The sequence below is a fragment of the Trachypithecus francoisi genome, unplaced genomic scaffold, assembly GCF_009764315.1.
Source record: "Trachypithecus francoisi isolate TF-2019V2 unplaced genomic scaffold, Tfra_2.0 Contig01585, whole genome shotgun sequence".
In the NCBI taxonomy this organism is placed as follows: Eukaryota; Metazoa; Chordata; class Mammalia; order Primates; family Cercopithecidae; genus Trachypithecus; species Trachypithecus francoisi.
In genome coordinates, this window is record NW_022681444.1 from 9,338,597 (window position 1) to 9,353,813 (window position 15,217).

At 53.1% G+C, this 15,217-nt stretch overlaps 1 protein-coding gene across 19 annotated transcripts in view; it reads left to right on the top strand.

Moving 5' to 3' along the window:
• POMT1 (protein O-mannosyltransferase 1) overlaps window positions 1–15,217 on the top strand; it is a 24,883-nt gene continuing 9,666 nt past the window's right edge. For 6 of the 19 annotated variants that reach the window (XR_004433236.1, XM_033194297.1, XM_033194338.1 and 3 more), the window contains exons 1-13: window positions 292–633; window positions 1,818–1,969; window positions 4,088–4,194; window positions 4,381–4,431; window positions 5,028–5,174; window positions 6,613–6,724; window positions 7,481–7,546; window positions 7,647–7,740; window positions 8,005–8,160; window positions 9,067–9,197; window positions 9,773–9,868; window positions 10,969–11,061; window positions 13,420–13,516. Coding sequence is in view for 18 of the 19 variants with exons in the window: in XM_033194297.1 (XP_033050188.1) it covers window positions 1,848–1,969; window positions 4,088–4,194; window positions 4,381–4,431; window positions 5,028–5,174; window positions 6,613–6,724; window positions 7,481–7,546; window positions 7,647–7,740; window positions 8,005–8,160; window positions 9,067–9,197; window positions 9,773–9,868; window positions 10,969–11,061; window positions 13,420–13,516 (1,272 nt within the window). In the remaining variant the exon portion in view is untranslated. Of the gene's footprint in view, window positions 686–1,817; window positions 1,970–4,087; window positions 4,195–4,380; window positions 4,432–5,027; window positions 5,175–6,612; window positions 6,725–7,480; window positions 7,547–7,646; window positions 7,741–8,004; window positions 8,161–9,066; window positions 9,198–9,772; window positions 9,869–10,968; window positions 11,062–13,419; window positions 13,517–15,217 lie in introns of all 19 variants that reach the window. The other 13 variants (XM_033194381.1, XM_033194400.1, XM_033194329.1 and 10 more) reach the window with 12 other exon arrangements.

Genomic DNA, 15,217 nt, shown 5'->3' on the forward strand with positions numbered 1-15,217 from the left:
AAAAAAGAACTAGGAGCAAACTGGCGCGCCAGGCAGAACGCCATTGTGCAGACGCAGATTTAAGATCTCCACGCCAGATGGAGTGAAAAAGCAAGGTGTAGAAGATGGGTGGGAGCCCACTGCGCTTTTAAAAAGCTGCATGTCTGCTTAGAGTACGCAGAAATCCTGGCACACAAAGCAGTAGCACCCGAGGGAGGCGAACTCCTGCGTTTCACACCTGCTTCTCTCTCGGGCCCAGAGCGCTGGCCCGCTGCGCAGGCGCGTCACCCTCGCCCAGTGCGCACGCGCGCTGCTACCCGTCGGACCCCGCAGGCGCGGTGAATCGAACGTCGAGCAGGGCGGCGGGCGGTGCGGAGTGCTGAGCGGCCTCACCCCAGACCGTCGGCCTAGTAGGACAGTTCCGAGGCGTTGCCCGGCGCCGGGCGCGCCTCTCCCTGGACTCGGAGAAACGCGGGTACGTTTGGAGACACCGGGGACGACAGCCCAGCCCGGACTCGGGAGAGTCAGTGCGAGACGAGGGCGTTCAAGTCTTGCCGGAGCCGGAGGCGGTGTCCGCCGACCGAGTCCCGAAGTAAGAGTCCGCGGCGCGTGCAGCCCTAGGGAGGAAGAGCGTGCTGCGGCTGCAGCCTCAGGGTGAGGACGGAGCTGGGGCCGACGCAGCCTCAGGAGTTGGTGGCCGGGACAGGTGCGGCCTGTGGGGAAGAAGGGCCCGGCCAGGCAGATGCGGTCTGCAAGGGGAGAGGAGGTACTCCCAGGACGGATGGGACCTTTTGGGAGGAAGGCGCTCAAGGCGGGTGCAGCTTAGGGCGGGAAAGGCGCGTCCAGGGTAGATGGGGCCTGAGGATGCCAGCGGGGCGCCAGCGGCCAGATGCGGCTTTGGTGTGAGACAGGATGCTCCAGGGCTGATGCATCCTCAAGAGAAGCGGCGCTCAAGGGAAGATGAAGCCTGGAGGAGAACGTGGAGGCGCAGGGTGCAAATGCACCCTCCAGGCGAGAAAGGGAGCACCCGGGGATGATGTGCCGCTGGAAGAGAAGGCAGGGAGGCACTGGGGGCAGATGCATCCTGAGGAGAGATGAGGAGGCCTCGAGGCTCGGCCAGGTTGGGGTCCCTGGGCCGAGCAGCTGAGATGGCACCCAGGAGCTGCCCAGGGAGCTGTGGCCGCGCTGTGGGCTCCTGGTCGTCCGGGAGGGAGGGGAGAAACCCTGGCATTCCTTAGCGGTGTTCTCGCTACCAAGACGTGCTCAGCTGGTTTTATGGAATGAGTTGTTGTTGTTGTTGTTGTTGTTTTGAGACGGAGTCTCGCTCTGTCGCCCAGGCTGGGGTGCAGTGGCTGGATCTCAGCTCACTGCAAGCTCCGCCTCCCGGGTTCCCGCCATTCTCCTGCCTCAGCCTCCGGAGTAGCTGGGACTACAGGCGCCCGCCACCTCGCCCGCTAGATTTTTGTATTTTTTTTAGTAGAGACGGGGTTTCACCATATTAGCCAGGATGGTCTCGATCTCCTGACCTCGTGATCCGCCCGTCTCGGCCTCCCAAAGTGCTGGGATTACAGGCTTGAGCCACCGCGCCCGGCGGAATGAGTTGTTGACAGGAGTGAATGTCCAGTCCTGAGATCCCCTGAATTCCCACCCGAGTTCACTGCTAGTGCCCCTCACCCCACATGTCTACCTGAACCAAGGCTCCAGGAACTTAGGCCTTTCTTAGCAGCCCGGCTGGGCTGTGGTTCTCTCAGCGCGCGTCTGGGAGCCAGGTGGCTGGGGATTCCTTTTGTAGCTTCTCGGGAGCCCTCATTGACCACGGCTTCTCCCTTCTTTTCTAGGGCATCTGCCTGAGCCCACTTTTCTACAAGATGTGGGGATTTTTGAAGCGCCCTATAGTGGTGACGGCTGACATCAACTTGAGCCTTGTGGCCCTGACTGGGATGGGGTTACTGAGCCGGCTGTGGCGACTCACGTACCCGCGGGCTGTGGTGTAAGCTAAGTGACTCCATTCCCAGGGTGAATCTAGAATTGTACTTTGTGATAGGAGGAGCCTTACAATAGCATAAATGGGAGAGTGAAATCCTGGCTTTTTGGTGATAGATGTTTTTGGCAGTGAGAGACCAGTCTGTCCCCAGGACAGCCCCAGCAGAGTACACCTTTTAGGTCTTGCCTTCTGGGTCTGTAGCAGGTGAAATTTGACCCATTAAATGGGTGCAGTAGAGGAAAATCTGGTTGCCAACCTTGGGTAACAGTTTTAAAGTCTTGGCGGCAGAGGATTGATGGATTTGGAAGTGAGTCTTCACTGTTGAGAGCACTCAGAATGTGTTTTTGTCATAATGGGAAGTGGTTGCTGTTATTACTGAAGGGCTCTTTATTAACTGATTAATGCGTGTTTTTTGTTTTGTTTTGTTTTGTTTTTGAGACGGAGTCTCGCTCTGTCGCCCAGGCTGGAGTGCAGTGGCTGGATCTCAGCTCACTGCAAGCTCCGCCTCCCGGGTTTACGCCATTCTCCTGCCTCAGCCTCCTGAGTAGCTGGGACTGCAGGCGCCCGCCACCGCTCCGGGCTAAGTTTTTGTATTTTTAGTAGAGACAGGGTTTCACTGTATTAGCCAGGATGGTCTCGACCTCCTGACCTTGTGATCCGCCCGCCTCGGCCTCCCAGAGTGCTGGGATTACAGGCATGAGCCACCGTGCCCAGCCGTTTTTTGTTTTTGTTTTTGAGATGGAGTCTTGCTTTGTCGCCCAGGTTGGAGTGCTGTAGGGCCATCTCAGCTCACTGCAGCCTCTGTCTCCTGGGTTCAAGTAATTCTCTGCTTCATCCTCCTGAGTAGCTGGGATTTATAGGTACCCGCCACCACGGCTGGCTAATTTTTGTATTTTTAGTAGAGATGGGGTTTCACCATCTTGGCCAGGCTGGTATCGAACTGCTGACCTCATCATCTACCCAACTCGGTCTCCCAAAGTGTTAGGATTACAGGCGTGAGCCACTCCGCCCTGCTGCATGTTCTTTTTGAACCTTTTATTATGGAAAACGTCAATCACATACAAAAGCAGGGAGACGAGTATAATGAATGACCCCCCGACACACACGAGTGTATTCATTACCCAGCTTCACCTTATCAGTTCACAGCCAGACCCCTCCCTGCAGGGGATTTTACTTTGAAGCAAATCCTAGACATACTGTATTCGTAGATAATTCAGCAGTATGTCTGTAAAAGATGAGGATTTTTTTTTTTTTTTTTTTTTGAGACAGAGTCTCACTCTGTCACCCAGGCTGTAGTGCAGTGGTTGTGATCTTGGCTCACTGTAACCTCCGCCTCCCGGCTTCAGGGGATTCTCCTACCTCAGCCTCCTGAGTAGCTGGGATTACAGGCACCTGCCATCATGCCTGGCTAATTTTTGTATTTTTAGTAGAGAAGGGGTTTCACTGTGTTGGCCAGGCTGGTCTCAAACTCCTGACCTTGTGATTCACCTGCCTCGGCCTCCCAAAGTGCCGAGATTACAGGTGTGAGCCACTGTGCCTGGCTGAGGGCTGAGATTCTTAAAAACAAAAATCACATAACCACAGTTGTATTATCATGCCTGAGAAATGTACGGTGGTTTCTTGGTTATCTTCACCTTTCCCTAATTGAAGACAGGTTATTGCAGTTCATTCGCACGTTTCCCTTTCATACTTGGACCGTTTTGTTGGGTCATCAGGTCTGATCACCACAGACACGTGCTGCTGGTGGGGGTGGGGGTGGGGGTGGGGGTGGGGGTGGCGGGTGGGGGTGGGGGGCAGGATTAGCCTCGTGTTCCGGCAGGTCTTTCAGTAGGTTGGCTCATAGTATCCACCTAAATCAAACACGAGGGAGAGACAGGATCTGTATGGGGCAGGCATGCTGAGTGCCAGCTGTGCTTGGGGAATTCCCCATGTCTCTGTGGGTGGGTGATGCTGTATGCATCTTAATATCTGGGTATGGGAAACAGTTGGGGCAAAACATCCAGCCTTTGCTGATCACCCAGCCAGAGTCGTTTGGAAATACATAGACATTTATCCTCACACTTTTTGTTTACAGTTAAGATTCTAATTGAATATAATATGCGGGTTTTTTTTTTTTTTTTCCAGTTTTGATGAAGTGTATTATGGGCAGTACATCTCTTTTTACATGAAACGAATCTTCTTCTTGGATGACAGTGGGCCGCCATTTGGCCACATGGTGCTGGCCTTGGGAGGTAGGAGTCATCAGTTAGGAGAGTAGCCCCTGCCCTTCAGGACCTCAAATACATTGAAAACTTATCAGTGCGTTCCTTACGGGCAGAAACCAGGTCTTATTATTGATGCGTCTTGTTTATTGCTTGCCACAGTACTCTAGAAATGTTTGCTGAATGGGATAGTTACTGATTAATCTTCTGTTTCAGGTTATTTAGGAGGATTCGATGGCAATTTTTTGTGGAACAGAATTGGAGCAGGTAAAAGATAATTTTCATTTCCCTTATTAATGTGCACAGGTTAGAATGGAGAGACTGTGGTTTTTGTAGGGATTAACAACTGTGGGCTTTTTTTTTTTTCCTTTCATACCTAGTCCCATAGAAACTGTGCCTTACTAATCTGAGTCCAGAAAATAATAAATTGGTTGTATACAAATGAAAGACTTTTGAAAAGTCTGGTTAAAATTGTAGTGTTTAGTTACAGTCATTATTTTCGCCCTTGTTTTTGGTACATGTATTATGTAGCATCTGATTGCAATTATCTTTTGTACAGGTAAATTTTGTACATTGCCACAATGTTTTTGAAAATAGGGAGGGTAAATGTATAAGTAAGGCAGTAATTTTAGAATCCTTAGTCCTTTCTGTGCTTCCTGAGATCGGGTTCCGTGACTATGCAAAGCTAGTTTCAAAGCCCTCACCCATAGTTTATGCACTCCGCTGCTGATGTGGTCCCCAGTTTGGTAAATGTGCATTTTAGAGTCTGTGAACATGATGGCGCTATGTGAAAACACAGCTGCCGTACATGGAGATGGTGTGTGCACAGTGCAGTCAGCTCTGCAATGTGGTTGCTTTTCCAGAATACAGTAGCAACGTGCCTGTGTGGTCCCTGCGCCTGCTGCCGGCGCTCGCGGGGGCCTCGTCCGTCCCCATGGCCTACCAGATAGTGCTGGAGCTCCACTTTTCTCATTGTGCCGCCATGGGAGCTGCTCTGTTGATGCTTATCGGTAAGACCTGGGCCCCTGCCTGCTCTTGCTGTCATCCAGGGAGGAACTGACCCTCTGGCCCAGAAGATCACATGGGCGTGGTGGGCGAACTGCACTGGAAAGTGTACCTGGTTCATCCAGATTTGGCGCTGCAAGTCACCCACTCCCAGTCTGGCCCCATGGCCATGGGATAGCTGAATTGTGGGATCAGACTCTTATCAGCAGTCGGGGTATGGCAGTAGAAAACTGCCCAGATGATGCTGCAAAGTCCATGCGCACATGGGCACCTCCATCTCCAACCAATCCTATGACCAAATGATAACTTCCCCTTGTTCCGCCCTCTCCCGCGCCTTGACCAACTGAGATGGACTCGTGAGTCAGTGGATCCTCTTCAGAGAGGGTCTTCCAACCCCCTCCCGGGCCTTGGCCTATTGAGATGAACTCATGAGTTAGTGGATCCTCTTCAGAGAGGGTCTTCCAGCTCACGTTTATGAACAGATGAAATTAAAGCAGATGAAAAGTTAGATTAGGCTGGGCGCAGTGGCTCACACCTATAATCCCAGCACTTTGGGAGGCAGAGGCAGGTGGCTCACTTGAGCCCAGGAGTTCAGGACCAGCCTAGGCAAGATAGTAAGACTGCATCTGTACAAAAAATAAAAAAAGTCAGGCACGGTGGCTTACGCCTGTAATCCCAGCACTTTGGGATGCCGAGGCGGGTGGATCACAAGGTCAGGAGTTTGAGACCAGCCTGGCCAACATGGTGAAACCCCGTCTAAAAACATGAAAAATACAAAAAATTAGCCAGGTGTGGTGGCAGGTGCCTGTAATCCCAGCTACTTGGGAAGCTGATGCAGGAGAACTGCTTGAACCTGGGGGGTGGAGGTTGCAGTGAGCCAAGACTGCGCCACAGCACTCCAGCCTAGGTGACAGAGTAAGACTCCATCTCAAAAAAAATAAATAAGCCAGTCACGGTGGCTCACGTGAGCCTGTAATCCTAGCACTTTGGGAGGCCAAGGTGGGTGGAACACAAGGTCAAGAGATCGAGACCATCCTGGCCAACATGGTAAAACCCTGTCTCTACTAAAAATACAAAATATAGCTGGGCGTGATGGCGCACACCTTTGGTCCCACCTACTCAGGAGCCTGAGGCAGGAGGATACCTTGAGCCCTGGTAGTCAAAGCTGCAGTGAGCCATGATAGTGCCACTGCACTCCAGCCTGGGCTAGAGAGCAAGACCCTGACTCAAAAAAAAAAAACAGAGACAGTAGAAAATGAAAAGAGATGTGTATTGGGTGATGACTGACTGTAAGAGGCCCTGTGCTATAGAATGTGTTAACATTCACAACAGCCCCACACAGTTGTATCGCTTCTGAAGTATGCGTTTTTTCATGAATGTTTTCATCCTCATACATTTTCCCTTGCTACCTTAACACTGACATGTATTTCCTCTTTGAAACAGAGAATGCTCTCATCACTCAGTCAAGGCTAATGCTTTTGGAATCAGTGTTAATATTTTTTAATCTATTGGCCGTGTTGTCCTACCTGAAGTTCTTCAATTGCCAAAAGCACAGGTATGGAAAATGGAGTGTCTTCCTAATTAACAAAAACAGAGATTCTGGGTGGTTTGTTGACCTGAGATGGTCCAGTACCTTTTTTTGTTTTGTTTTGTGAGACGGTACCTTTTCATTTTGAGGAGTTGCTTGCTAAATATCTTTTTTTTTTTTTTTTTTTTGAGACGGAGTCCCTGTCCCCCTAAATATCTTTTTTATTTTTTATTTTTTTTGAGACAGAGTCCCTGTCACCCAGGCTGCAATGTAATGGCGCAATCTCGGCTCACTGCAACCTCCAGCCTCAGTCTCCCAAGTAGCTGAGATTACAGGCGCACAGCACCGTGTCTGGCTAATTTTAGTATTTTTAGTAGAGATGGAGTTTCACCACATTGACCAGGCTGGTCTCGAACTCCTGACCTCAGGTGACCCACTGTCTTGGCCTCCCAAAGTGCTGTGATTACAGGCGTGAGCTTCTGCGCCTAGTGCTAGATACATTTTGGTCCTCTAGTATTTTGGGGGTTGGCCCTTGGCTTGTGACTTCATAAATACATCTTCATTTTTCCATAATTTAAACTAACAGGGCAAAATTTTCTGGGCAAAAAGAAAAATTCTGCTGGGCCGGATACTTTGGGAGATGGGAATTCTTTCTTATTGCACTCGGGGCTCAGCATGGCCAGCTGACCCAGAAAGATTTCTCTGAGGAATGTGGAGCTTCTCTAGCCTTTTGGAAATGTGTCTGAACTATTCCTGTCTCCATCTGCTCTGTTTGTATTCCAGCCCTTTTTCTCTGAGCTGGTGGTTCTGGCTAACACTGACAGGGGTTGCTTGTTCCTGCGCAGTGGGGTGAGTTCAAGCCTCTGGTCTTGGGCAGTGTCCTCCTCCTCCTCCTCCTCCTTGTGTTTTCTGGTCTCATGTTAACTCTATTCCTGTGATGTCTTTGCAGCATCAAGTACATGGGTGTGTTCACATACGTGCTCATGCTGGCGGTTGCAGCTGTCCATGCCTGGCACCTGATTGGAGACCAGACTTTGTCCAATGTAGGTGCTGATGTCCAGTGCTGCATGAGGCAGGCCTGTGTGGGGCAGATGGGGATGTCACAGGGGGTGCTTGGTGAAAAGACTCAAATCCTCAATGTTTCAGAAGCAGGCAGGCCTGGGCAGCCTCGCTTGTCAGCCTCTGCAGGTGCCTCTGTATGGGAGGCCAGAGTTTCTTTTCACTAACTTTTTCTAAGCTCATAATGTTTAGAGGTGGGTGCACTTTTCCACATCATAGGGCATGACTTTTCTCTGAATCTCTGGCAGGTCTGTGTGTTCTGTCACTTGCTTGCCCGAGCAGTGGCTTTGCTGGTCATCCCAGTCGTCCTGTACTTACTGTTCTTCTACATCCACTTGATTCTGCTCTTCCGCTCTGGGCCCCATGACCAAATCATGTCCAGTGCCTTCCAGGCCAGCTTAGAGGTAAGTAAGCAGTGGGCATCGTGGCTGCTGGAGGAGGAAGATGATAGTGGACCCAGAGTTTTCTTAGAAACACATCAAGGGAACATTAGAAATGAGGTATCCACATCCATATTTCTTTTTTTGGCAGCGGGGGATGGTGTCTTACTCTGTGACCCAAACTCCGGCTCCTGAGTTCAAGCGATTCTCCTACCTCAGCCTCCCAAGTAGCTGGGATTACAAGCACCTGCCAACGGTTAATTTTTTTGTTTTGTTAGTAGAGACGGTTTTACCACGTTGGCCAGGCTGGTCTGGAACTCCTGACCTCAAGTGATCCACCCGCCGCAGCCTCTCAAAGTGCTGGGATTACAGGAGCGAGCCACTGTGCTCAGCAGCTGGGAGCATTTTAAAGTGAAGTCCTACAAACCCTGGGCAGTTTCACCCGCCTTAAGGACCACACTCAACTGTGACCTTCATTCCTATGAACCTCGCAGCAGTGGTGGAAGGCATCAGTAGAGGTGGTCAGGACTGTGGTTCCCGAAGTCAACCAATCCTGCTGACGGCCAGTGCTATAGTTACAGTGCCGTGTGTTTCAGCAAGTTGTTTGGCTCACCCCAGTCTTGGTTTGCTCATCTCTTAGGCAGACATCATCATTGCTTTTACCTCACAGGATGCTGGTAAGGACTGAATAGGGTGCGTGTGGAAGGCTGAACTCAGTGGCCCAGAGGCAGCATTTCATCAAACTTAGTGCTCATTATGGTTCTATAATGTAACGTGACATGATTAAATGGTAGATCGTTACCAGTATTACAAGAATGGCCACTAGCCTGAACATCATCACTCCAGAGGGAGGAGTGGCCATCGGGAAGGCTGGCTTAGGGGCATTTTTCTTTCTGTCTCTCACTCATCAACCTTCTGCTTCTGTCTCAGGGAGGACTAGCTCGGATCACCCAGGGTCAGCCGCTGGAGGTGGCCTTCGGGTCCCAGATCACTCTGAGGAACGTCTTTGGGAAACCTGTGCCCTGCTGGCTGCATTCCCACCAGGAAACCTACCCCATGATGTAAGGAAAGTGATGGTTTTACTTTGAAAATGATTAAATGCTTTATTTGCTCATAGATAGGCTTATCTTAGCAACTTTCCCTTTCTTTGAGGAAGTTTGTTTGCAGGACAGAAGGAAGTTGAGCAGCCTGGGTGTTGATTGCCAGTGAGCTTCGTGGTTCCCGGGTGTTGCTGGAGGGACTTGGCGTGTGGCGGGGCCCAGGGTCGGCCCCAGCTCTGTGGCTGTGGCTGTGGCTGACCTCAGCACTGCCTGCCTAAATTGTCTGAATCGGCTCCTTATCTGTGGTATCTTCATTTTCCCTGAAACCCCTTGCTAGGTCGTATTTGTTGAAATCTGCTTCCCTTTGCAGAAACTTTAGGAGAAAGGCGTGTGGGCCCGATCGATGACCCACTTCCAGATACGTTTCTTTCCCTTTCTTTTTTTCACAAATAGAGACGGGATCTCACTCTGTTGCCCAGGCTGTTCTCAAACTCCTGGGATCAAGCAGTTATCCTACCTCAGCCTCCCAAAGTGCTCTGATTACAGGCGTGAGCCACTGCACCTGGCCCAGATACATCTCTGTTGACTTCACACAGATATGAGAATGGCCGAGGCAGCTCCCACCAGCAGCAGGTGACCTGTTACCCCTTCAAAGACGTCAATAACTGGTGGATTGTAAAGGATCCCGGGAGGTGAGTGCATGTCCTGCGACTCCAGAGCAGAGCTCACCTCCTGGCCTGTCCAGGCGAGACCCTGGGACACAGTCCTGGGCCCCCTTCTTTCCCTCCCTCACTGACTCTAGTCACCGTCACTGCCTTGAACGCCAGCTCAGTGCTAAGTCTGAGGTCCGGGAGGAGGTCGTGAGATCCTCAGCGGGCAGCCTGCTCGGTAGCTGCTCTGAGGAGTTTCCAGGCGAGCCCCAGTGTCCCGACCTGTGTCCCTCTCCCTTCCTCATAAAAACAAGAACCCCCTCCTGCAAAAGTAGCATCATCCTGCACATACCCCAGCTAGAGGCGCCCCTCGCTGTCACCCCCACATCTAATCCTGTGGATTCTGCCCCAAACCAGGTCTCTAGCTGTCTCGGTCACCGTCTCCCGATGGTGTCCTCCCATTGCTGCCTGCCCAACTCCAGCACCTGCAGTTCGAGTGGGCTTTTCTTTTTTTCCTTCTTTTTTTTGTGGGGGGACAGAGTCCCACTCTGTCACCTAGGCTGGAGTGCAGTGGTACCATCTCAGCTCACTGCAACCTCCACCTCCCAGGTTCAAGCGATTCTCCTGCCTCAGCCTTCCGAGTAGATAAGATTATAGGCTCATGTCACCATGCCCTGGTAATTTTCGTATTTTTAGTAGAGATGGGGTTTCACCATGTTGGCCAGGCTGGTCTTGAACTCCTGACCTCAAGTGGTCCACCCAGCTCAGCCTCCCAAAGTGCTGGGATTCCAGGCGTGAGCCTCAGCGCCCAGGCCCCTCATACACTTTGGTTGGTGGAATGCCCCTCAGCAGGATTCCCTGGCAGTCATGGTACATTGGTCATTGTACTGTTTGTAGACAAATTCAGAGCAATGCAGGTGTGATGACTGCGGGTGGAATCACATTTGGAAAGTGACCTTTGGTTTCAGAAAAGAGCTCAATTAATGTCTGTGCTTTGGTTTCCTGTGTTCACCTCATGTGAGGCACATATGGGTTGGGAGGCAGTCTCGGCCATGAGAATTCAGAGCTCGTATCTCTCCGGTGCAGCTGTTGGTTCCCGGGGACGAGGCTCTGCGTGGTCCCAACAGCACTGTGTCTTCCAGGCACCAGCTGGTGGTGAGCAGCCCTCCGAGACCCGTGCGGCACGGGGACCTGGTGCAGCTGGTCCACGGCATGACCACCCGCTCCCTAAACACGTGAGTGTGCCCGCCGTCTGCTCTGTTGCACCCGTGGGTTTCCTCTGTGATTCTCTGTTCAGACCAAAACGTGAGCCCTGGCTTGGGCCACTGCCCCATGTCTCCCCCTTATCTGGACGTGTAGCAGCTCTTAAGATCTACATTTGTTGCTGGGAGGGGACCCAGGCCTGGCCGCGGAAGGGAGGGGATTAAGAGGGAGCAGAGGCTCTGTGAGGACTGGACAGAAGCACTTAGCACAGCCCATCCTGGGAGAGCTCGGGGCCCAGTGGATGAGTGTACAAGGACGGGCTGGGAATGTTGACCCACTTTCTACACAGAGTGGAGTTTGGGTGCACCTCTATAAAGTGGTAAAACTTTTTTTTTTTTTTTGAGACGGAGTCTCGCTCTGTCGCCCAGGCTGGAGTGCAGTGGCCGGATCTCAGCTCACTGCAAGCTCCACCTCCCGGGTTTACGCCATTCTCCTACCTCAGCCTCCCGAGTAGCTGGGACTACAGGCGCCCGCCACCTCGCCTGGCTAGTTTTTTTGTATTTTTTAGTAGAGACGGGGTTTCACCATGTTAGCCAGGATGGTCTCGATCTCCTGACCTCGTGATCCGCCTGTCTCGGCCTCCCAAAGTGCTGGGATTACAGGCTTGAGCCACCGCACCCGGCCGAAAGTGGTAAAGCTTAAAGTATGAGTGAGTCCAAGAAGCCTGGAAGTTGGGGCATGAGTGGAGCCGTGAAGGCTTCTTCCCTCCTAGTCCTTTGTCTTTGTCCGACTTGCCTTCCCGTGGCGCTGGGCAGAGTTGATCATACCCTCCTTCTCCCTCCCTGACTGCTCTCTCCACCGCCTCCTCTTCCTCTGTTGCTCTCAGTCTCCGAGAGCCTCCGGCCTTGCCGCCTCTGCACAGGCCCAGTCCCGGGGCTGCCTCTCCTGGACTTCCACCCGGCTGCCCGGGACTCACCTCAAGCTCTCCACGACTCCCACCTCCACAGGGACAGTCACTGGCCCTGGCTCTTCTGGTTCTCCCTGGAAAGGGCCCAGTAGCTGGGGCATCACCTGGCTCCTTCCCCTCCTCTCCCATCGCATGTTGATTCCATTGGGAGATCCTGTTTCTCAACCTTCAGAACCAGCCCTAGGTAGGGGTCCTTACTTCTCCCTCCACTCCCACCTCCTGGGGCCTGACCTCTCCACCTTGCAGCAGCCCGCTCTGTGCTCAGTGACTCCCGTCATGCTCAGTTCTCCCACCAAGGCCCCTAGTGACCCTGACACGCTTCGCCCCCGCCACCCTGGCTCCCTCCCAGCCCTGAAACGACCACCTGCAGGCCCCTTAGGGCCTTCACACTTGCTCCCTCTGCGGAAATGTTCTTGGACTTGGCTCCCCCATGGCCCACTCTATGGAGGGGTCTGCTGGGATGTCACCACATCAAAAAGTGCCTCTTGGGTGCTGTCCCCCGCCATTTGTTTTATTAGTGGCACTCTCACAGCTGCATGCTCTGCCTACCAGCATGATGGCTATGAGGGCCGCATCTTGTTCACAGCGGGGGTTCTGCTCCTAGACAGTGCCAGGTGCATGGTGCGGTACAACATGGTTACTGATTAAAGGAAGCAAGTGCTCCTGGCCGGGCGCGGTGGCTCACGCCTGTAATCCCAGCACTTTGGGAGGCCCAGGCAGGCAAATCATTTGAGGTCAGGAGTTGGAGACCAGCTGGGCCAACATGGTGAAACCCTGTCTCTACTAAAAATACAAAAATTAGCCAGGCATGGCGGCACATGCCTGTAATCCCAGCTAGTCAGGAGGCTGAGGCAGGAGAATTGCTTGAACTCAGGAGGCAGAGGTTGCAGTGAGCCGAGATCGCGCCATTTGCACTCCAGCCAGGGTGACAGAGTGAGACTCCGTCTCAAAAAAAAAAAAAAAAAGTGGGCGTTCATGAACATTAAGGTTGATAGCCTTTTCTCCCGGCATAACTGCTGCGTCCCCAGGCCAGCTGGGCGCAGGAGCGGGCAGCTCAGCCCTGCAAGTTGTAGCACTGGTACTGCCAGCTGGCATCGCAGCAGTACCGGCTCAGAGGCCTAGGCTTGCGATTCCTTCCTCTGAAACTTGGTTCACTCGTCTAACAGGTGGAACGTTCCACAGCAGAGGGTCCTTTTCCCCTGGAAATGTTCCCGCAGGGCCTCCTGCCTGTTTAGTGTCCACTCCCATCGCTGAGCCTCAAGACCTCCGTCCTCAGTCGCAGCGACTCATGGGACCAGGCCACCCCTTATGGCTGAGCTGGCTTTGTTTCTGAAAAGCAACCTTTTCCCCCCTGACAGATTTAGTAAGTGCCTTCCAGAAGAGTTAAGGAATTATTTCTGAAATCTCAGTCTCGGTTTTCTAGGCATGATGTTGCAGCCCCTCTGAGTCCCCATTCACAGGAGGTCTCCTGCTACATTGACTATAATATCTCCATGCCCGCCCAGAACCTCTGGAGACTGGTGAGTAAGGCTGCGGCTAGAGCAACCACAGCCATCAGTAATGAACACTCCCTCACACGAAGCACCTCCTCCCCCGGAGCACTTCCTGACACAGCATTTCCTCACCTGGAGCACTTCCTCACGTGGAGCACTTCCTCACACAGCACTTCTTCACCTGGAGCACTTCCTCACCCGGAGCACTTCCTCACATGGAACACTCCCTCACACGGGACACTCCCTCACACAGGGCGCTTCCTAACACGGAGCGCTTCCTCTAACACAGAGTGCTTCGTCACCCAGAGCACTTCCTCACACGGAGCACTTCCTCACACAGAACACTTCCTCTAACACAGAACACTTCCTCACACAGAACGCTCCCTCAGGCGGGGCACTTCCTCTAACACGGGGCGCTTCGTCACCCGGAGCACTTCGTCGCCCAGAGCGCTTCCTCTAACACAGAACACTTCCTCACACGGAACACTTCCTCACACGGAGCACTCCCTCTAACACGGAACACTCCCTCACACGGAACACTCCCTCACACGGGGCACTCCCTCACACAGGGCGCTTCCTAACACGGAGCGCTTCCTCTAACACAGAGTGCTTCGTCACCCAGAGCACTTCCTCACACGGAGCACTTCCTCACACAGAACACTTCCTCTAACACAGAACACTTCCTCACACGGAATGCTCCCTCACGCGGGGCACTTCCTCTAACACGGGGCGCTTCGTCACCCGGAGTGCTTCGTCGCCCAGAGCGCTTCCTCACACAGAGCGCTTCCTCTAACACAGAACGCTTCCTCACACGGAACACTCCCTCTAACACAGAACACTCCCTCTAACACGGAACACTCCCTCACACGGAGCACTCCCTCACACGGGGCACTCCCTCACACGGAGCACTCCCTCTAACACGGAACACTCCCTCACACGGGGCACTCCCTCTAACACGGAACACTCCCTCACACGGGGCACTCCCTCACACGGGGCACTCCCTCTAACACGGAACACTCCCTCACACGGGGCACTCCCTCACACGGGGCACTCCCTCTAACACGGAACACTCCCTCTAACACGGAACACTCCCTCTAACACGGAAGACTCCCTCACACGGGGCACTCCCTCTAACACGGAACACTCCCTCTAACACGGAAGACTCCCTCACACAGGGCACTCCCTCACACGGGGCACTCCCTCTAACACGGAACACTCCCTCTAACACGGAACACTCCCTCTAACACGGAACACTCCCTCACACGGGGCACTCCTCACACGGAACACTCCCTCTAACACGGGGCACTCCCTCACACGGGGCACTCCCTCACACGGAACACTCCCTCTAACACGGAACACTCCCTCACACGGAACACTCCCTCACACGGAACACTCCCTGTAACACGGAACACTCCCTCACACGGGGCACTCCCTCACACGGGGCACTCCCTCACACGGAACACTCCCTCTAACACGGGGCACTCCCTCTAACACGGAACACTCCCTCTAACACGGGGCACTCCCTCTAACACGGGGCACTCCCTCTAACACGGAACACTCCCTCTAACACGGAACACTCCCTCACACGGGGCACTCCCTCTAACACGGAACACTCCCTCACACGGAACACTCCCTCACACGGAACACTCCCTCTAACACGGGGCACTCCCTCTAACACGGGGCACTCCCTCTAACACGGGGCACTCCCTCACACGGAACACTCCCTCA